We start from the raw sequence: 23,613 nt of genomic DNA on the forward strand, positions 1-23,613 counted from the left end.
CTGGTTTGAAAGCACTTTAAAAGCTGTAGAGATTGGAAAAACATGAGTGAGATAGTATGCATGTTTAGTAGGCCTCATCTTTCTGGGAACTATTCAAGATTCTGATTAACCTAGATGAATAAGGGTTAAATCCTGAAAGAAAAAAAATATGTTTTGTTGGCTAGCTTTATTTCTGACAGGGAACAGATGTCATATACTGTTGGTTAATGTTTGCTTTTCATGTATGGAAGTAATCCCAGAGATTCTGCCCACTGGTTTTCCAGAGTATCATTTATCAACCATATTAATCACAATTATTTTTGGTACTTCTGAAAATGATAATTCTGGGGAATCAGTTCTACCTTCAGGATCAGATTCTCTGGGGGTGGCGTCCAAACATGTGAACTTTAAACAGTCTTCATGGGGATTCTTCGAGTTTGAGTAATATTTTCTTAGAATGCTATGGAAATGCCCAATTCCTCTTGCTCAGGTAGCTTCTAAAAGTTTGAACACAGATCTGATGACTCCTGCCTCATTATCCTAACCAGCTGGACCTTCACTCTCCCTGGATAAATATCCACAATCTCCCCACCACCATGAAATGGTTCCAGATGCATTTTCCAGAGAAGTTTATAGATGTTCACGTTATATTAAATAACGTGGGAGTAAATAGTGTTTTAGTCCTTGTCTTTCTCAAACTTCAGTTTCTTTATTACATATGTTATTTTCATTTCTTCTATTATTTTTCTCATTTTTGTGAGTGGTTCATATTTTATTTGAAAACTATAATTGGCCCAAATGGACAGTAAGAATGGTAACATTTTATATTTGCAGAAAAACAATATTACATCCATTTTATTGAATGTGCTCTCATAAAATGTAGTATGAGTAATGTTCTGGATTCAATTTATAGGGGGATTGAGAGAAAATATTACCATAATCTTTCTTATCTCAAAGCTCATTGCATTCTAAGTGTTTACATGCCTTTTGTGAGTTGAGAATTTATAAGTCTGAGTAACTTTAAGAGATTTTTTACTCTTTTTTAAAATCAAAATTTATTTATTTATGCACAAGTTCCAGGAAATAGCTATATATTTTTAAAAATTTATTAGGGTGACACTGGTTAATAAAATTATATAAGTTTCAGCTGTGCAATTCTACAATACATCATCTGTGTATTGTATTGTGTGTTGACCAACCCAAGTTAACTTTCCTTCCATCACCATTTACCCCCTTATACCCTCCTTGACCTCCCACCCTTTCCATCTGGTAATCATCATACTGTTGTCTCATGTCTATGAGTTGCTTGTTGTTTTTTTCTCTTTAATCCCTTCATCATTTTCTCCCAGCCCCCCAAGCCCACCTCTCCTCTGAGAGCTCTGAGTTTGTTCTCTATCAATTAGTCTGTTTTTATTTTGTTAGTTCATTTTGTTCATTAGATTCCACATATAAATGAGGTCATATGGTACTTGTCTGTCTCTGACTCGCATATTTCACTTAGCATAATACTGTCCAGTCCATCTATGTTGTTGCAAAGGGTAAGATTCCTTAATTTTTTATGAGCAAGTAGTATTCCACTGTGTAAATGTGCCACAGCTTTTTTAATCCACTCATCTACTGATAGACACTTGGGTTGCTTTTAAATCTTGGAGGGAGCACAATACTGGATATTAGACTATACCACAAAGCCATTATAGATAAAACAGCCTGGTACTGGCATAGAAACAGACATATAGATCAATGGAACAGAACAGAGAGCCCAAAATAAACCTGAGGCAGAGCTGTTCCTGGTAATAAGGTCTGCAGTGTGGCAGTGACTGCACTGGAGCCTCAGTAAAGGACCCCAAGATGAGATGGTATAGGAAGTGGGAGGCTGCGTTATCGGCCGCTTGTCTACATGGATGTTACAACCCTCCGCTGCCCGCTCACCTCTTCCCGTCCCCTGCCTTGGGCCCCATTCCACCTTTAGTTCCTTTGTGTTCTGCATTTTTTCTCTGATCTCTAGCTTCAGACATTGCATGGCCAATGGCATAACTCTAGACAAGAAGATGCTAGTGTGGTAGTGAAAGGGGGCTCTGTTTGGTTTTTGTTTTGTTTTTTTTTTTTTCTATTTACACTCAGGATTCACAAGGTTTACTGCAAAGCTCCCTGAAGTGCTCATGAGGACGCTCATTCCATTTCTGTGTTTCAGTCTGTACAAGTGGATCTGCCTTCCCTCTAGACCACTGTAGAAAGGGTGTGTGTGTGTGCACATTTGTCAGGGGAAAAACAATACCCCCCAAACACTCCTATTCAGGGTTCACCCACCTGTGGGATCCTCTGATCACTGCCTTCTAAATAATGATTAAGCCACTGTCTCTTCTTCACTAACACTTTCTGCAAAATATACCCGTCCTTGATCTTCTTCAGATGTGGAAGGCCTGTCTTCCCTGCTGCCTTCAAGGTCATACAGCATTCCCTGAAGGGGAAGGTGTGGGCTGCTATCCATGTTCCTTAAGGCTAAGCTATGAGGAAGGAGACAGAGCCCATCTCCTCAAACCTCATCAGGGAGGAAGTGGACTTTCGGGAAGGGCACATGGTATGTATTTCTCAACAAGAGCTCCAGGGAATGGGCACTTTTGGAAGCCCAGGAAGCAATCAGTAGGAGCTGGACTTACTCCTTTCTTTCCTTCAGCACAAGCCCTGAGAAACCCTAAACCCATGCCCCCAACTCAGGACACGGAGAAGACATCACTATTATTACAGAAACATTTATTAGGCAAGTCAGTATTCCCCACAAGGAGGGAATTACTTGGGGGTGGGAAATGTTTCCCCCTGGAAGTTATAGAGAAACATTGTGTGTCTGAATCGTGGAGGCTGCTCTCTGAACGCAGTGCCTCCAGCAGTGGTGAGAACAGCAGGAGGCCCCTTGGCAGCTTGAGGCCTGCAGTTGGGGCTTGGATGGGGCAGAGTCCCCCTGAGGGGCACAGATTGAGGGTGCTTCTGACATATTTGCTGATCCTTTGATGCCACAATGTTTAGATGGGGTCTTTCCTCATTTGTGGTATGTCTCGTATTGGTAGAGCCCTGGCCAGCCAAGATAGCTGTGTGGCGGCTAGACACGGCATTTGTCACGTCATAGGGGGGAGCCCTGCGGTGGAAATGACGCCTCTGCCCTGGCTCTGCCTGGGCCTGCACTGCTCCCTTCTGCACAGGCTTCCCCGACTGCACTGCGGAGGGAAGGGGCTCTTGGGGGCAGGTGGTAACTACTGCAGGCCGGCGCCCCAGTTTCTCTTCTGGGAACTTCCCCATGTCTGACATGACTCTATAAACTTGGGTACTTCCAGTACAGGGAGCTCTGCTTTTAAGTGGGCCTCTACTCTGTGCAGATGATATGTGCCTTCCCATTTCCTGGGTGGTTTTTTGCATTTTACATTTGATTGAAGGACAAAGCCTTTGAAAAAGGCTCTTCATTCTATTTAGCACAAGGCTATCAGGAGGAGCCGTCTGTGTTAGCCTGTGGAAAGACTTGCTCCCAAGCACGTCCTCTAATGCAGTGTCCGGAGACAGAAGTTTCTTCCCTCCAGGTTGGGAAATTCTCAGCTGTGCATCTCCTGCACCAAACTCCTCACATTTGTGGCCTGTAGGCTCTGAGGGAGGACACATGATATCTTTCTTTACAGCTGGTGGGGAATTCTGAACCTGGCAGGACCTTAATGCCTGCTTAGGAAGCCATGGTTCCTGCTGCTTCTCCAGACTGACTCCGCTGTCCTCCGATTGGACATGCAGCACCTGGTGAACCTCCATGTCCACACTGGGCACATACTTATCAGGAGTCAGGGGGGCTTTGTTAGTCAAGCTGTCTGATTCACTGGACATGTCCCGGTGTTGGACTTGGGTCTGGCTATACTTATTTCCCAACATTAGCATTAACCCAACCATAACTTTTGCTTGAATTTCTGATAAGGGACCTTGAACTGATAATTTCGATGGTGGATTTTCAATGGTCACAATAGTTTCTCTGTTGATCCTTTGGGAGACTCTTGGCTTGCTGGTTGTCAGACGTCACTAGTTTTGGGGTGAAGAGCTTTGAGCCTCTCAGCCCTGACTATCTCCCTAGACATGCTAGGCCTGTAAGCAGGTTCTGATTTCTCCCTATTTGTGCCCTGTCGTCTTTCTGCTCTGTCATTCCAATTCACAGTGTTAATTTTTGTCCCTGCTCGCCTTGCAGGCAGCTTCGGGGGCTCAATGTTGGCTATCAGAGAATGTATCTGACTTTTTTTTGCCACTAATAGTGTTTGTAAGAGGCAGTTTGGCTTTCAAAATTTTTTGGATTTCCTCTGCGAGCCTGCCATGGATATCAGCGGGTTTATGTCTTTTCTTGCCCACAAGTCAGGTGTCAAGGAGAGGAAAATTCAGGTCGTCAGCTGCATTTTCTGTTCCCACTTTGTCCCCAAGAAGGGACTCACAGCTTCCTCTCAGGGGCATGAAGGCCCCAGATTTGGTGTTGGTCTCAGAGATCAGTTCGGTTGAGGAGGAAGAGTTGGAATCGCTCAAGAATGAGATGAAGTATCTTTCGATTTGAAGCACTCTTTGGGTTCAAGGACTTTGGTGGCAAGGACAGCCAACAACCCCATCTGAAAGTTGGTAATGTGGGGTTTCTGCATCTGCTGTGCACCACACTCAAGCGAGGGAAGCTCCTGGGATGTGTTCAGGGGATAGTCCCCACCCACTGATGATGGCAAACTTCTTTGCTCTAATTCGGTGTGGAATTTGATAGAAGAGACCAGATTGGTTGAGTGCTGTGAACTATGCACAGTTTCAGGAAGCTGGCTTTCACTGATTTTCTCAACCATTTTGCTCACATGTACTTTCTGGACATTCATTTCACAGATCTTATTCTGGTAATGGGACTGGATGGTAGGATTGGGAATGGGGATTGAAGGTGGGCCTGGGTTTCGATCTGAGTGAGATGTAAGTGCTGGGATTGAGGCAGGGTTTGAGGCAAGGGTTGAGGTTGGACCTCTGCCAAGGATGGAGATTGTACATAAGCAAGTCCTGGGGATTCTTGGTCTGTGAAGGAATTTGAGATGCTATTGAAGAAGATTGAATAGTCACCCGAGGCATGGACAGCAGAGGACAAGGATTCGCTGTGCAGAGTTGGCAGACCCCAGAATAGCTGGGCAAGTGTTTTCTTTAGGTGGTCTTCCCAGGTCTTAGGATATATGTACTCCTGTGCTGAGTCATGCTCATCAGGACCGAGAACTAAGAGATGACCTGGATTTACAAGTTTGGCTTCAGGGTCTGCCCCAAAAGAGGTCTTTGTAGAACGGAGGGCAAGAAACCCGTGATGTAAATCATATTGTGTCAAAGTCTAAGAGCACAAGACTTTGGGTTCAGGTGAGGAATGGTGAACTGGCCCTGGAGGCAGAGTTTGACCCCGTGGTGATGGTGACAGAAAATTACCCAAGGTTGTCATTGAGTTAGAGGGGAGAATGGAGGGAGATGGTTGGGAAGGTTCAGGCAGTGGAGGTGGTATGAGTTCTCCTGGAGGGACTCCTGGGAAAGCAGAGGACTGATTGAATGATGGCTCAGTCACAGAAGCTGTCACAGGAGCTGTGGAAGCCACAGGAGACACAGATGGAGTAGAAGCTTCCAAAGCCTTTAAGAAAAGCCCCTGGATTTCAGTGGCTGCATTGTTACACACCTCACAGGAGGAGTCTGGACATAAAAGTCGACGAAAGCGGGTGATGTCATAATTCTGTCCCAGGGTGCTGCAGGAGACAGGAGGGGGAAAGATGCAGCCAGGACCAGAACAAGGAAAGGAGGTCCTGGTGAGGGTGGGGCCACCTGAAGCCTGCTGCCCCTTCTTACTCCACATCTATGACTTCATATTGCACTCAGTTGCACTCATCCCAAGCATTCACTCACATTCCCCTTCCCATGGCAACCTTTCCCATGACTAGGGAAGGCTCCACTGAATCCCTGGAATTGCACAGAACATACTGTAGAGAGACCAGGAAAAATGGCGAAAGACTAGTCACCTTCTCAAGAAAGAAAACAGCTCCCTGTCATCTTCCTCGCTGTGATAATATCTTGAACCTGGGAACCAGGGGATTGAGTTAAATGTAATGAAGGTAGACACATAGGCATTACACAGGGGTCCCTTTTTGGGAGACCATTGGGATAATAGACTGTGAAACCCTCAAGAATTAGTAAATGAAATCAAATGGTCAATGATAATATTTATAAGGTGCACCCCACCCATATGTGCATTGCTTAATTGATAAAGTACTTTTATATGTATTACTAGAGGCCTGAAGCACAAATATTTGTGCACTGGCGTGGGGGTGAGGGGAGAATCCCTCAGCCCCAATTGTGCCCGCTCACAGTCTGGGACCCCTCGGGAGATAACGACCTAATGGCTTAGGCCCACTCCCGGGTGACAAAGGGCAGGCCCAATCCCTAGGTGCAGCCCCTGGTGGGGCTCAGAGCAGGGCCGATTGGGAGTTGGGGCACCACCCCCTGTCATGCACAGAGCAGGGCGGATCGAGAGGTTGTGATGCAACCCCAAGTGACGCTCAGGGTAGGGTAGATTTGGGGGTTAGTGACGCCGCCTCCTGTCACGCACAGAGAAGGGCCGATCAGTGGGTTGGGGCGCTGCCCCCTGTCACACACAGATCAGGGCCCATTAGGGGGGTTTGGGCTCCTTACGCTGTCACGCACAGAGCTGGGAAGATCAGGGGGTTGGGGACCCTCCCCCTGTCATGCACAGAGTAGGGCCAATAGGGGATTTGGGACACTGCCCCCTGTCACACACAAAGCAGGGTGGGTAGTGAGGTTGTGGCCCCCTACCTTGTCACATACAGAGCCCCAGGGCGATCAGGGGGTTTGGGCACTGCCCCCTACCACGCTGCTCCAGGGACCAGGAGGCCTCGTGCCTCCGGTGATCCTGGGTACGGGAGGCCTCGGGGCTCCGCTGATCCCAGTGTTGTGAGGCATATTACCCTTTTGCTATACAGGATAGAGGCCTGGTGCACAGGTGGGGGCCAGCTGGTTTGCCCTGAAGGGTGTCCTGGATCAGGGTGGGGGGCCACCTTGGGTGCCTCGCCAGCCTGGATTAGGCGATGATGGCTGTTTGCAGCTGGTCACACCCCGTTCAGGGTGGTTGGTCCTCACTGGGGTGCCTGGCCTGTCTGGGTGAGGGGTTGAGGGCCGTTTTCAGGCTGGCGGGCGACTGAAGCTCCCAACCTGTCCTTTTTTTCTTTTTCTTTTTTTTATTCTGGGATTTATTTATGTTCTATGGCTGTCACTGGAGCTGAGAGCCCGCTTTAGCTCTGAGGCTCGGCTCCAGCCCCGAGACCTCGGCTTCTGAAAGCAGGTCTCTGGGTTTGTTTGGGTTCTATGATTGAACACTGTTCAGTTCCAGCTCCAAGGCCTTGCTGGCTGAAAGCAGGTTTCTGGAGTTTGTTTAGCTGCTATACTTGTAACATTGTTTCTTAGAGAGCAGTTCAGAGGCCAGCAGCGGCAGGCGGGGCACCTTGGCTTCCTCCGTCACTGGAGCAAGCAAGCCTCCTGTTCGCTTCAGCTGCCTGGCTGCCGGCATCTCTGTTCCCTCATCTTGGTTGGCAGTTAATTTGCATATCTCCCTGATTAGCCAGTGGGAAGGGTAGCGAAGTTATGGTTAATTACCATGTTTCTCTATTATTAGATAGGATTGCATTTGATGCTCAAAACCACTCTGAAGCAGAGGGGCCAATGGTCACAACAAAGAGGAATCGGATCATCCTGAAGTCAGAGTACTTTCTCAAAGTCAGGAGACAGAACTTCTGACTCTTGACATCTACTGGGCAACACCCATGGCCCAGGTCCCTCACTGCTTCTTCCCCAGGGACAGCAGAGCAGGGAATCTGAGCAGTATCTCAGGTCCAGTCTTTCCATGAGCCTCTCCTCTGAGGGCTCTGTTTCATGAGCGGGGTGTATCTACCAACTGACAGAGACCATGGACCTGGTACCTCATGGGAAGGAGAGAGAAGGGTCACCCTTGGGGAGCTCAGGTGGAATAGGCAGAACCTTACCTCTCCGTGTCCCACCTTTCCTTCTCCTCTTGGCTCTGACCCGATGCTGAGAACCAAAAGGAATGAAGGGGTGATTAGGCCTCATTTCTCTCCTCCTCCCCCTAGGAAACTCAGACATTTACTATCCGAGAATAATGTCTCTCTGAGCCAACCAAATACATTTTAACTAATAGAACTTTGTGTTCCTTTAACCATTTTTAAGCTTTAAAATGTTTTTAATTTTTCCTTTTTTATAAACTCAAAAGAAGGACTTTGTTTCTGGGGTCCACACTTGGTATACTCAGAGGTCCTCTGCTCAAGGTCGGCATATAATCTGAGGCCTACAGTCCATCTCTGTCTCCTCAGATAGGACCCAGTAACCTGATGGTGCTCAGGCTGCAGCCTCTGCTCACTCAGAGGCTCTCAGAGGCTCAGCACTGCTCTGCTTAGCAGCCCAACACAAAGGCTTGGTTAAGTGATGCCTTCCAGGGCAGCATGACTCAGGATGAAGTGCTGATTAACTCTGATTTTCTACGGAGACTGCCACGTCTCTGAATAACTGGATCCAGGACTAGGGAATCCCTGTGTTTGGAGCCAGGAACCTGTCACCACACCCCGATGGTCTGTGAGATTGACATGGAAGCCTGAGTCCTCCCTGAACCCCGAGCCCTGCCTGGTCTCTTCCCCTAGAAAAGCGATGTTCTGTTCTCTCCTCAGATGTCCCATCTTCAGTGTCTCTCTTACTCATCCAAACTAATTTAGAAATTTGGGAATTGAAACGGCAACAGCAATGAAGAACTCTCTGGGGGCTCACTCACTCAGGGTTCCTTACCTTTTGGGTATGTTCATTTCTCCAGAAAGTTGGGATTGATGGAATTCCCACGAAGAAAATGAAGAATAGGAGGAAGAAGGACAACACCAAGATGGAAATTATGTTGAGGTTACCATATAAACATTCTGAGCAGAAGAAGCTCAGATAAAATTCTAGAAGGCTATTCAGAAATAGACTGAGTCCCATTTTCTGAACAACAACGCTGCTTAAAGCAACTGAGCTCTGAGAGCTCCGACTCTTGGCTTTATAGCCAGGCCTGTATCACAGAGCACTGTGGAGAAACAGGGTTTCTGAGAGTGGGGGTGGGTCCACCTTCAAGAGGGTCTATCCACAGTCCCGCACCCCAACCAGCCCAGCAGATTCCCTCCATCTCTTCTGGGCCTCTAGGTCCTTCTGCCCTCCTCTCCTCGCCTGTTTTCCAATTTGCCTTTTAACATATCCTATATTTATTTACCATAATGAATGCTCTGCGTGTTTCATCTGTAACCCAGATATTAGCTGGGTCTCTTTAATGTTGGAGACTTTGACTTTGGTCTCACCAGGTCCACTACCTTACAAGTCGGAAATACTCCCTGGAAATTTTGCTTGTGCCCAGACGTTTACACTGAGGATCATATATGTCCTCAAATCCAACTTACATAAATGTGGTAAAGATCTTGAAGGTCTTTTAGACTTCCATAGTTTTGTGAATGTTAAATAGAAATTTTATTTTCAGTAAGTGATAATTGAATAATAAAGTCTAAAATATCATCCCTCCCACACTTCGCAGGAATACATTTCACATGTTACATATATCCAACCCCTAAGTTCTGTAATAAAGTTCTCTGCAGGACATTTCAAGCAGACATGGAGGTGGCCGAGTTGGTGTGTGTCAGAGTGTGATCCCCATACAACCCCACGACCAGTTCTTGGTTGAGGTACATCCCCACACAGAATTCCGGGTCCTCATGTCAGACTGCACTTGGTTATATTGTCTACAAGGAGGAGTGTTTTCCAGAATCTTGACTAGAATATCGTGCTTCTATTTGCGGAGGATCATTGGCTATAATTCATTCGTTTAGGACTCTCATAAGTTTTCAGTTTTCTAGGGACAATCCTCAGGGCTCTCTCACTCCAGTCCCTATTACTATCCCTGGGCGGAGCCGCATGCATACAGCTGTTTTCAGGGCCCCAAAAGGCAACTGGTTCAAATGAAAAGCATGTAGCCTCTCAGGGCTGTCAGCACCCCCTTTACTTAGTGGAAGACAGAGCAAGCTTACTTGTACTCATGTTGAGTCTCACTGAACTCTCACCATCATGGGTCCATGGAAATTCTGTGCCATGGGGCTTCCCCAATGCTGTTTGTGAAGGGAAGGGCAGGTACTCATATTGTGCACATCCCCTCATGCGCATGCTCCACTGTCTCCCTAAACTTTACTTACAAAGCTGAGTTTTAAGGTAAAATTATTAAGAATCTCAAAATGGTCACAACGGAGCATTAAACCCAGCACTGAGTGCCCCTGAGTGTCCCCTGAGTGACAGCACAGGTTGTAGTCCTTGACCAGCTCTGCAGCTTTCTTTCTCGCCTCAGTTTACATTCTGGTCTTTCCTCCCTCCTTCGCTCCCTCCCATCCGCGCTCTCTAAAAAGCAATAGAAGAGGTATCCTTGGGAGAGGATTAACAACACAACAACAACCAAAAAAGACCTAACCTAGATCTTTATTGCTTGTTATATGAGAATATGGATAAACTATTTGAGGATAAGTTTTTAAATATACTTTATGGAATCTTAAATAATCATTTTGTGGATGATGCAGGAATATTTCCGTAAATGTTGTCTCCAAGTAAACAATTTGATATACTACATTATTTAATTATCCTGATATTCTATGTAGATTTACCTATATGACTTACAATGAGCTGATGTTATTTTAAAATTTTACTTTCTCTTGTATTTCTACTTATTTCCCCTTGCTTAAAGTTTCACTACCACTATACTCTTAATTCTGACTTTATCAATATAAAACAACACTTTTACGCTGGTTTAGACTTTTTTGCTTTAATTTTACTTTGATGACAATATATCTATGTTTGCTTGCATATGGTTTTTCATCTGTTAATGAAAAACTGTCTTGTTCCTTTGGAATGTCCCTCTGTATGTATCCGATTTTCAAATTTTGTTTTAAAGCCGATTTTACTTAAGCAGACAGTGTCTGTATTTTCTCAACCAAATGATAATTTATTTTATTGCTGTCATTTAAACATTGCTGCCCTAACTGGCTTGGCTCAGTGGATAGAGCGTCGGCCTGTGGATTGAAAGGTTCCAGGTTCGATTCTGGTCAAGGGCATGTAGCTTGGTTGTGGGCACCTCCCCAGTTGGGGGTGTGCAGGAGGCAGCTGGTGGATGTTTCTCTCTTGTCAATGTTTCTACCTCTGTATCCCTCTCCCTTCCTCTCTGTAAAAAATCAATAAAAAGTATATTTAAAAAAACAAATAAAAATTGCATACTACTATTTTGCTAGAAAATGTTTTGTTTCCTTTTATTATAGTTGTTTGGAAGATAAATATTTGGTCTAAATTATCATAAAACTGTAGTAATCTAATAATTAAAACATTAGTTTTTCCTATATAAATATTTGGTCTAATTCAAATGTCTCTTTCAGGAAACATTAGGAATGTGGTACTTTTATTATTTTAATTTCATATTACTTTTTAATCTTGGGTTATACATCACATCAATTTATACAAAATTACATAAATTTTTATGTAATTTATTATAGAAATAATATTTATGAGCTTTAGGTTTCCATGCGTCATTTTAATTTTTGCAATTTTAATACAGTTTGGTTCAGCGTGTCTGGTTCATTTCAGTTCCTTCACTGCCAAACCTGAGGGCAGGGACTGCTTCAGTTTCTCTGCCTGCCCTGTGTCTGTGATGACCAAGGTATAAAGATATCTTACTTTTCTTTATCTTGACACATTTAGTGTCCTGTCTCCTGGCTGTGAACAGGAAGTCATTGATTTCCTCAGTTTTTGGGAGGCAAGGCTACTAGGCATGAAGAGTGTGTGGTGGCCAGCACAGCAACTTAAAAGAGCAAGGAGGATGCGGGCGGGAGGTGCGGGGGGGGGGGGAGGGGGGGTCGGTGGAGGGGAGGGGCTTAATTTTATTTTTTTGTGTGAATTATCCATATTTATATTCAGTTCTTTTTTTTTTATTAGATAGGTTTTATTTTTTTTTATTTTTTTTTATATATTTTATTGATTTTTTACAGAGAGGAAAGGAGAGAGATAGAGAGTTAGAAACATCGATGAGAGAGAAACATCGATCAGCTGCCTCCTGCACATCTCCTACTGGGGATGTGCCCGCAATCCAGGTACATGCCCTTGACCGGAATCGAACCTGAGACCCTTGGGGGGGAGGGGCTTAATTTTATTTTTTTGGTGTGATTTATCCATATTTATATTCAGTTCTTACCACTTAATTCAGTTATCCTTACTTGGATAAGAATACATATGCCATTTTTTTAAAGAAAATTTACTATTTATTTTTAATTTTATTTTTTAAAATATATTTTTATTGTTTTCAGAGAGGAAGAGAGAGGGAGAGAGAGTTAGAAACATCAATGAATGAGAGAAAATCATTGATCGGCTGCCACCTGCATGCGCCCTGCTGGGGATCAAGCCCACACCCCGGGCATGTGTCCTTGACCAGAATCGAACCTGGGACCCTTCAGTCCTCAGGCCGATGCTTTATCCACTAAGCCAAACTGGCCAGGGCTACATATGCCATTTTAAATAGAATAAATGCTTGGGTAGCATATCTGAAATCATCTTTTTAATCTTAACTGGGTATGTAATAATTGTGGCCTGGTCATTTTATCTTAAGTCCTGGTAGGAGCATTTCTTTTGTATCATTTCATTACTGAAGTGAAACTCTGGTGTCTTTTCTGTTCTGATTGAGTGATTTCAGTATGTATTCTTGACAATTCTCTTTATTCATTTATTTAGAGAGGGAGAAACGTTGGTTTGTTGTTCTATATATTTATGCATTCATTGGTTGATTCTTGTATGTGCCCTGACCAGGGATTGAACCCACAACCTTGGTGTATTGGGACGACGACGCTCTAACATACTAAGCTACTCAGCCAGGGCTGGGTATGTATTCTTAATCTCCAAAATGTAAAATTTCATTACATCCTGTTGGAATGCATCTCTATTCACTTATCTTTCTTAGCTAGTGTGATCCCACTCAGTTTTCAATTTGAAGTGTTTTCCTCGAATTGGGAGTTTTCTTTATTCGATTTTCATTATTGCTCCCTTTCTAAGCAGAATGCCTATTCCTTGTAGATTGTCTCTCCCTTTATCAGTCTGCATTAATATCATCTGCTACTGAATGTGCTCTTTCATTTCATCCCCTTCACGTCTTCATTCATCTCAGGTTATATATGCTTCCATCCCAGAGTCTTTCTGTTACTGTGACTAGTGTTATTACCCTCTTATTACTTTGGGCTCCTCTTATTTGATACAGGAACTATTTATAATCTTGCTTGTGTTGAAATCAGATATTCCCTACCTTTCCTGAAAGTCAGCATATTTGGGGGTGGGAGAATGGGGAAGTGTTTTCTTCTTCGCATGTGGGTCTGTTTCTTTTGCGTGTTGATTTTTGAACACAAAGCCTTCTATTCCAGCGGCTTGAGGAAGACAGTTTTGAGGATTTACATCAATGTCCTCATAATTGGCCTGACTGATGTCTCCAACGCCTGGAGCTGCACTGTTATGGGGCAAGCCTCACAGAGGCCCTGCAAGGCAAGTTTTCAGCACCTTCTGGGGCCTGCTTCCAAATATTAAGTTCTCCAGAGTTACAAAGGACACCCCAAGCCCTCAGTACTCCAAAGACTTATTTCAGTGGTTACTGGACTCTAATGCTCTCAACTGTGAAAAACAAGACTACCTGGGAGAAATTTTTGTTTTTTTTATCTTTAAAATGGTTTTTTGTTACAAATGGGAGGTGAGAGGATTTTTTCCATGAGCCTTGCAGTTTCTGCAGAATGTCCCGGTGTGGGCATGGAGAGAGTATATACTGAGAAGAATATGTGAAAAAAAAATATAGATAGATAGATAGATAGATAGATAGATAGATAGATGTGAAACAGATACATTCATTGGTTACCTCCCGCACACTCCATGACAGGGTCCTGGGGGGGAACCTGCAATCCAGGGACATGCCCTTCAGTGCACTGACGGACGCTCTAACCACTGAGAAACTGTCCCAAACTTCAATATTGGGACTTCTCTTTCTTTTAGAGTGTAAGGATTGGTTTTAATATATTATTTAGAATTCAGTCTAGACTGCTTTTAAAAAATTGGCTTAAACAAGAGAGAGTTTTATTTACTCCATTTTTCTCTCCTTCAGAGCAGCATCTTTGGTGACAATGGAGTTGGTGAGGCACCTCCTTCTCGCTTACAGTGGTGCTCTCCCAAGGTGTTATCTTCAGCCAAAAGTGGAGAATCAGAGGGCTTAATACACATCTTTATTCTGGCCAGTGGAACCCGGAAAAGAGAATGTATACCTATGTCCATTTCTTTTAAGGACCATTATATTAACTTACATCGCTCTCTCATCTTGTTTTCCAGACCTTACACCATGTGTAATATTTAAATGGAAAGGAGGTTGGGAACCTCAGACTGGGGTCTTTAGCTAAGAGATCATGTGTTCAGCTCACGTATCTGCTGGGGAAGAAGAAGGGGAAAAACACATGATATATGCAGAGTGGGAGGTTGTAATACTCTACCAAAATGTGTTTTCTAGAGATCTTTATTTATAGATGGGATAGATTTTAACCATGCAAAGGTCTTTAAAGGTAATATTTTCTCATTTCTTTATGTTCTTACCTATTCTCTTCAACAGTGTACAAAATTAATGGATCTGCAATAATCCATCACCAAACACAGTTGCAGTGATTGTGGTTTTGAGAAGTTTTGGGCCCTCTGTCCTGTTTCATTGATCTATATGTCTGTTTCCAGGCAAGTACCAGGCTGTTTAGACTATAATGGCTTTGTGATATAGTCTGCTATCCAGTATTGTGCTCCCGCCAACTTTTTCTGAGGCTATTTGGGGTCTGTTTTGGTGCCATATAATTTTTGGAATATGTTTTCTAGATTTATGAAATATGCCATTGGTATTTTAAAAGGGATTGTGTTGATTCTATAGACTTCTTTGGGTAGTATAGACATTTTCTTGATGTTGATGTTAATTCTTCCAATTCATAGTCACAGATACTTTTCCTCAGAAGAAAAAATAAACTAATAGAAGAACAAAGTGCCCTGCAAAGTTACTAGGAGGATGGGGAGTGTTGTCTTATCTGAGCAAACATTTTTTCGTCATGAGAGTCCCAGCAGTTCTCATCTGCAAGTGGAGATGGCCTCCGTTTAAAAAGTGAAATTTTAAAAAAGCATGGGGGAGCAGATCAGACTGTACCAATGAACAGAAAGCAAGACAGAGAGGGCGATGAGGCCATGGCACACCCATGCACCAATGGCAAACATCTCTAAATTCTTGAGTAATCTTTCTACTGGCAAAATCCCTTTAAGGCTATAAGGCCCTAATAGCCTAGCTAGCCTCTATCAGTGGTTCTCAACTTTTCTAATGCCGCAACCCTTTAATACAGTTCCTCATGTTGTGGTGACCCCCAACCATAAAATAATTTTCGTTGTTACTTCATAACTGTCATTTTGCTACTGTTATGCATCATAATGTAAATATTGGTATGCTATATGTGTTTTCCCATGGTTGCGACCCACAGGTTGAGAACCACCGCATCCAGGTCCCTTCACCAATACAGTTCCTAGCCCTCCTGATCCCTCTTTCTTCTGCCAACTTCCTTCTCTTTCCACAACATTTTTAATTCTTTAGTTTACATAGCAATTGCAACAACACAGTCCACAACACAGGACCAAACACATTTTGATTAGGGAGTGGGCTTCTCTTTAGCATAACTTCTGAGCACGATTGTGATTATATTTAGCAGTACATTTTTGGGCTGTGTGTGTGTTGGTTTTTGTTTGTTTGTTTTACTCACACTGATGTTTCCTTCTATTAAACATTAATGATTGTTTTCCAAAATCTACTAACTTTTTACTGAAGTTCCTATTGGCATCTCTATAGTTTTCTAAAAAATGTAGATTTTGTTGATGTTGTATATGTATTTACTTCCTCTCCCCATGCCAGCTAATCCTTGAATAGTTACAACCACTCCAGCTCCTTTTTTTAGATGATAAACTGCTGAAATGAAGCCGTGTCATTTCCTTACCTTTCTTGCCTGCATTCCCTCTCTGTGTCCGGAAATGTGTTGACATCTTTTGTCTTATCCTTTCCCCTATTTGTCCTTCTCAAGTACTTACCCTCTTTAAATCCTTTGTTTAAATATCGTTCACATACCATACAATTCACCCATTTAAAGAGTATAATTTTATGATTTTAGTATTTTCAGATATGCACATCCCCACAGACAATTTTAAAACATTTTCATGACTTCAAAAAGAAAACTTACAATCTTTCGTTGTCATCTCTCCTCCCCTTTCTTCCCCCACCCCCAGCCCTAAGCAACCAGTAATGTATTTTATATTTCTCTAGTTTTGTCTGTTTGGAACATTTCATATGAATGGAATCACATGTGATCCTTTGTGACTGGCTTTATTTACTTAGCATAATGCTTTCAGGGTTCATCCATGTTATAGCGTGTATTAACAGTTTTTATTTCCCAAAGATATTATATTGCATGGATATACCACATTTTATTTACCATTCATCAGCTGATGGACATGTGGGTGGTTTCCACCTTTTGAGTATTACGAATACTGGATGCTACTGCTGTGAGCATTTGTTTACAAGTTTGGTGTGGACATGTGTTTTCATTTCTCATGAGTGTGTACTTCGAGGTGGAGTTGCTGGGTCATATGGAAACTCTCTGTTTGACATTTTGAGGACGGGCCAGACTATTTGTCAAAGTGGCTGTGCCATTTGTCATTCCCGCCGGCTATGTGTGAGGGTTCCGCCTTCTCGACATTCTCAGCAAGACTGCTTCTAGCCTTTGTGTGTGTGTGTCTGTTGTTATCTCACAGTGCTTGTGATTTGCATTTTTTTCTGATGGCTAGTGATATTGAGCATCTTTTCATCTAATATTTTACTTTTAGTGGCATTTTTGGAAAGAAAGAGATAAACAAGTGTATCTGATCTGCATTTAAGTCATTTGCATGCATAACAGGAAAAATTCCTCTAAATGTTTGAAAACACAATGTTGTTGTTTTTAATATTTTGTTGAAAAGTCCCCATCTCATGGCTTCTTGCTCTTCTCTGAACAGTGGTCCCCAGCACATCTGTTGAGCAAGTGGTGATGCCCTCAGTTTGAGGAAAGTGTGATTTGCCATGGATTTGAGGAGCTTTGTAGAGACAATAGACAAAGGAAACAGGGAACTGAGCTCCATTTGTTTTGTTCACATGTCAGTAAGCATGGGAGCATTATCTGTAGAATGAATGAGTTCCAGATAGTTCCATGGAACCAGTAGAACCCATTGTGAGATCTAATCTAGTGGTGGTCAGTTACTTATAGGAAGCCATTTCTAGAAAAACACAGAGTTGAAATTTATAGGAAGGATTAAAGGGAACTGGAAGGGGGGCCCATTGTCATGGAGCTTTTGAAATGTTAGTCACTAGATGGACCATCAAGTCTACCTTAGTAAGGGAGGAAGCCAAGAGCTTTGTGGATTGACAGGGAGTGAGTGGATAAATGAATGACCTGGAATTGAAAAATTAACAATGGGCATCTATGCTGGAAGAATAGGGGATGAGACCAAAGGGTAAAAGGTCAGACTATATTATTCCTGAGGCAGAGCTGTTCCTGCTAATAAGGTCTGCAGTGTGGCGGTGACTGCACTGGAGTGGCAGTAAAGGACCCCAAGATGAGGTGGTGTAGGAACTGGGAGGCTGCGTTATGGGCTGCTTGTCCACATGGATGTTACAACCCTCCGCTGCCCGCTCACCTCTTCCCGTCCCCTGCCTTGGGCCCCATTCCACCTTTAGTTCCTTTGTGTTCTGCATTTTTTCTCTGATCTCTAGCTTCAGACATTGCATGGCCAATGGCATAACTCTAGACAAGAAGATGCTAGTGTGGTAGTGAAAGGGGGCTCTGTTTGGTTTTTGTTTTGTTTTGTTTTTTCTATTTACACTCAGGATTCACAAGGTTTACTGGAAAAGCTCCCTGAAGTGCTCATGAGGACGCTCATTCCATTTCTGTGTTTCAGTCTGTACCGGTGGATCTGCCTTCCCTCTTGACCACTGTAGAAAGGGTGGGTGTGTGTGCACATTTGTCAGGGGAAAAACAATACCCCCCAAACACTCCTATTCAGGGTTCACCCACCTGTGGGATCCTCTGATCACTGCCTTCTAAATAATGATTAAGCCATTGTCTCTTCTTCACTAACACTTTCTGAAAAATATACCCGTCCTTGATCTTCTTCAGATGTGGAAGGCCTGTCTTCCCTGCTGCCTTCAAGGTCATACAGCATTCCCTGAAGGGGAAGGTGTGGGCTGCTATCCAAGTTCCTTAAGGCTAAGCTATGAGGTAGGAGACAGAGCCCATCTCCTCAAACCTCATCAGGGAGGAAGCGGACTTTCGGGAAGGGCACATGGTATCTATTTCTCAACAAGAGCGCCAGGGAATGGGCACTTTTGGAAGCCCAGGAAGCAATCAGTAGGGCTGAACTTACTCCTTTCTTTCCTTCAGCACAAGCCCTGAGAAACCCTTGCCCCCAACTCAGGACACGGAGAAGACATCACTATTGTTACAGAAACATTTATTAGGCAAGTCAGTATTCCCCACAAGGAGGGAATTACTTGGGGGTGGGAAAGGTTTCCCCCTGGAAGTTATAGAGAAGCATTGTGTGTCTGAATCGTGGAAGCTGCTCTCTGAACGCAGTGCCTCCAGCAGTGGTGAGAACAGCAGGAGGCCCCTTGGCAGCTTGAGACCTGCAGTTGGGGCTTGGATGGGGCAGAGTCCCCCTGAGGGGCACAGATTGAGGGTGCTTCTGAGATATTTGCTGACCCTTTGATGCCACGACGTTTTTGGGGGGTCTGTCCTCGTTTCTGGTATGTCTCGTATTGGTAGAGCCCTGGCCAGCCAAGATAGCTGCGTGGCGGCCGGACACGGCATTTGTCATGTCATAGGGGCGGGGAGCCCTGCGGTGGAAATGACGCCTCTGCACTGGCTCTGCCTGGGCCTGCACTGCTCCCTTCTGCACAGGCTTCCCCGACTGCACTGCGGAGGGAAGGGGCTCTTGGGGGCAGGTGGTAACTACTGCAGGCCGGCGCCCCAGTTTCTCTTCTGGGAACTTCCCCATGTCTGACATAACTCTATAAACTTGGGTACTTCCAGTACAGGGAGCTCTGCTTTTAAGTGGGCCTCTACTCTGTGCAGATGATATGTGCCTTCCCATTTCCTGGGTGGTTTCTTGCATTTTACATTTGATTGGACAAAGCCTTTGGAAAAGGCTCTTCCTTTGATTTAGCACAAGGCTATCAGAAGGAGCCGTCTGTGTTAGCCTATGGAAAGACTTGCTCCCAAGCATGTCTTCTGCAGCATTGTCCTGAGAAGGAAATGTCTTCCCTCCAGGTTGGGCAATTCTGAGCTGTGCATCTCCTGCACCAAGCTCCTCACACTCGGGGCCTGTAGGCTCTGGGGGAGGGCACACAATATCTTTCTTTACAGCTGGTGGGGAATTCTGATCCTGGCAGGACCTTAATGCCTGCTTAGGAAGCCATGGTTCCTGCTGCTTCTCCAGACTGACTCCGCTGTCCTCCGATTGGACATGCAGCACCTAGTGAACCTCCGTGTCCACACTGGGCACACACTTATCAGGAGTCAGGGGGGCTTTGTTAGTTAAGCTGTCTGAGTCACTGGACATGTGCCGGTGTTGGCCTCACCAGGTCCACTACCTTGCAAGTCTGAAATACTCCCTGGAAATTTTGCTTGTGCCCTGACGTCTACACTGAGGATCATATATATCCTCAAATCCAACTTACGTAAATGTGGGTAGAGAACTGGAAGGACTTTTAGACTTCCATAGTTTTGTGAATGTTAAATAGAAATTTTTTTAGTAAGTTATAATTGAATAATAAAGTCTAAAATATCATCCCTTCCCCACCCCCCGGAATAGATTTCACATATGTTACATATATCCAACCCCTAAGTTCTGTAATAAAGTTCTCCGCAGGACATTTCAAGCAGACATGGAGGTGGCCGAGTTGGTGTGTGTCAGAGTGTGATCCCCATACAACCCCACGACCAGTTCTCAGTTGAGGTACATCCCCACACAGAAGTCCCAGGCCAGATAGCAGCCTGCACTTGGTTATATTGTCTACAAGGAGGAGTGTTTTCCAGAATCTTGACAAGAAAAACGTGCTGCTGTTTGAGGAGGATCCTTGGCTATAAGTCATTCGTTTAGGACTCTCATAAGTTTTCAGTTTTCTAGGGACAATCCTCAGTGCTCTCTCACTCCCATCCCTATTACTATCCCTGGGCGGAGCCGCATGCATACAGCTGTTTTCAGGGCCCCAAAAGGCAACTGGATCAAATGAAAAGCATGTAGCCTCTCAGGGCTGTCAGCACGCCCCTTACTTAGTGGTAGACAGAGCAAGCTTACTTGTACTCATGTTGAGTCTCACTGAACTCTCACCATCATGGGTCCATGGAGATTCTGTGCCATGGGGCTTCCCCAATGCTGTATGTTTAGGGAAGGGCAGGTACTGATGTAGCACGCAGCCCCTCTGCTCATGCCCATGCTCCATTGTCTCCATAAACTTTACTTTCAAAGCTGACTTTTAAGGTAAAATTGTTAAGAATCACAAAATGGCCCTGACTGGTTTGGCTCAGTGGATAGAGCGTCAGCCTGGGGACTCAAGGGTCCCGGGTTCGATTCCCGCCAAGGGCATGTACCTTGGTTGCAGGCACATACCCAGTAGGGAGTGTGCAGGAGGCAGCTGATCGATGTTTCTCTCTCATCGATGTTTTTAACTCTCTATCCCTCTCCCTTCCTCTCTATAAAAAATCAATAAAATATATTTTAAAAAAAAAGAATCACATAATGGTGACAGTGGAGCATTAAACCCAGCACTGAATGCTCCTGAGTATGTCCCCTGAGTGACAGCACAGGTTGTATTCCTGTGACCTTACCTGTAGCTTCTTTCCACACTTTGATTCACACCCTGATCTTACCACATTCCACTGTGTGAACTTGAGGGTGTTAGTAAACCTTGGAACCTCAGCTTTCTCAATGGTAAGGTAGGAATGCACAGAGCGCTTATTTTCAGCTTTGGTATAAAGCATTTGTTCTGTGTCTATCATAGGATTGGCCGCCAGAAATATAATGTGAGTCAAGAAAGCCAGTCCCATATGTACTTTTAATTTTGTTACCAGCCACCTCTGTAGAGCTCATTCTGATGTTTTTCCTAAGTCTTTGCTCAAATGTGACCAACATGTAAAGCCCTTCCCTGACTATCCTGTCTCTCATCGGAAACATTCCAAGGTGGCCCCCATGATCTCCACCCCTGGGTGTACTGTCCTTTTCAAGTGGAACCTGTGATTCAATGGGGTCCAATTCCCATGATTATGTTACTAATACTTGATGCTGAATGGAGATTACCCTGGGTGGGCTTGGCCTAATCAGAGTAGTCCTTAGAAGAGGAAGAAGCAGTTACAGTCATGTTCCTTCTGCCTCCACAAGTTCTAATGTGGCAAAAACTGAAATCTGCCAACAGATATGAGTCTTCGATTAACCCAGCTCTGGCTGATTCTTTGACAACAACCTTGTGAGGCTTCAGCAGAGAACCCAGTGAACCCTAGGTGTTGATTCCTGGCCTTGGATAATGTGAGATGATGTTTGTGTGTGTCACTGTAAGCCACTAGTGTGGGGTGATTTGCTATGCAGCAATAGAAAACTGATATGTCTCAAATACACTCTCTACCTGCATCCTCTGTTCCTCTTTCCTGTATTATTTTCCCTCAGAGCATTTTGCCAGCTGAAGTTACATTATGCAGCTATTTCCTTGTTTAGTCTGACTGTCCCACTGGATTATAATCTCCACAAGGGAAGGAACTCTGGTTTGTTTACTACCAAACTCCCAGCTCCTTACAGCAGTGCTTGGCACACAACAGGCACTCAAGCCATATTTGCTGAATGAACTCAGAAACAAAAATGTGTGTGTTCCGTGTTTACCTGATTTTGAAAACAATTCTTAGAGGTGTACTTCAAGGAACCTTGGCATGGGGAATCTTAATGTATGTATAAAAGAGTTTAGTGTTGGTTATTTTCTAAAAGAATATAAAGTACAAAACAAGTCACCAAATGTAACACGCAAGTGCAACTTTTTAGGAGGAGATGTATTGCAAGGTAAACCTGGAGGTTTAACAGCCTCATTGCAGTTTCTTTTTAACAAATGTTACTGTATTTTAACATCAAACATATAGGAGTAGGACAAAAGACAGATAATCTTGACCAGGTGCACTTGTTGAAGGACATCTCAGTTAGAAAAGTGTGTTGAGTGGAGTGAATGATCAAAGTGCTACCAATGCAATTCAATGTTTCACACTAATAAAATTTCATTAAAAATATTTCAGTGATGGCGGTGTCCAGAACAATGTAATGGGTTACTTAAAGTTGTTATAATGGTGAATAGCTTTGTGAATTAAAAGTTATATCCAAATGAAAATGGACAAAATGAACTTGCTAAGCCCCAGTGCTCTCCCCTAGTTGTTCATTTGTGATGCTCAGTGATACACTGGGAAACTCTATTTCACTTATTTTCATGAGAAGCCATATAACAGTTAAGTCTACAAACAGGACAAAGAAGAAATGTTTGCTGCTCTGAGAAGGTGCTTCCCATTGCGGTGCAGCCAAGAGTGCTGTCTGCTAGGGAGGAGTGTCTTGGCAGCATTGCCCTTGGCCTGGGGCGCAGGGCTCACAGGTGGGTGCCTTCTACTGGCCACCCAGCTATGTCCCTTCACCTCCTGCAGCATCCCAGCAGCAATGCTGTGACAGCACAGATTTGTCCGGAAAACCTGAGACATTTCTCACGCCAGAGGTGGAATTCTCAATGGAAACAGACAGTTGGGTGGTGAAGACCTGGGGAGCAGGGTGGGTGTTGGGTGGAGGGGGATAAAGGAGGCATCTGTAACACTGTCAATGATAAAATATATATTTCAAAAAGCACGGCTTTGGAGATGTTGGCTTCGTGTGTGATTTCCTGGGCTACCTTGCTTAGCCTGCAGCCATGAGGTGCAGCGGGAGCACGGAGTCTGGTGATATAAGGCAGCCCTGGGGAAGAGCAGAGTACCCGTGGAGCCCTGACTGAACACTCATTCCTGTTTCCATACATGATATTAAGTAGTTTCTTTTCCTCAGAAAAAAATACCTCCTAGAAGAACGAAAGCGTCCTGCAAAGTTTTGGGAAGATGGGAGTGTTGTCTTATCTGAGCAAAAACTTTTCTTTCATGAGTGTCCAAGTAGTTCTCATCTGCAAGTGGAGATAAAGACACCTGACAGACACCAGCTCAGCCAGGTGACTGAGGCTAACATTAACAGTGAAGCCATTAACAGTGAGGCTGACGTTAACAGCGAAGTCATGTTGATGTATATATATATATATATCTACACTTGATATTATGTCATGAGTACAGCAGCTTACTTTCTTCTGTGATCTTCCTACAAAAATCTCATAGCTCCAGTCCAATCATA

General features: G+C 44.1%; 1 protein-coding gene across 1 annotated transcript; it reads right to left on the reverse strand.

Annotated features, from left to right (window-relative positions):
* Nucleotides 1-4,840: 4,840 nt before the first annotated feature.
* Nucleotides 4,841-10,116, reverse strand: LOC111826450 (putative spermatogenesis-associated protein 31D4). Its single transcript, XM_023755558.1, has 4 exons — nucleotides 10,107-10,116; nucleotides 6,003-6,060; nucleotides 5,558-5,756; nucleotides 4,841-5,332 (listed from the first exon to the last, which is right to left on the reverse strand). Exons 1-4 carry the CDS (start codon nucleotides 10,114-10,116, stop codon nucleotides 4,841-4,843), a joined length of 759 nt encoding a protein of 252 aa, XP_023611326.1.
* Nucleotides 10,117-23,613: the final 13,497 nt, after the last annotated feature.

This window comes from Myotis lucifugus, unplaced genomic scaffold (assembly GCF_000147115.1).
Source record: "Myotis lucifugus unplaced genomic scaffold, Myoluc2.0 scaffold_79, whole genome shotgun sequence".
Taxonomy (NCBI): domain Eukaryota; kingdom Metazoa; phylum Chordata; class Mammalia; order Chiroptera; family Vespertilionidae; genus Myotis; species Myotis lucifugus.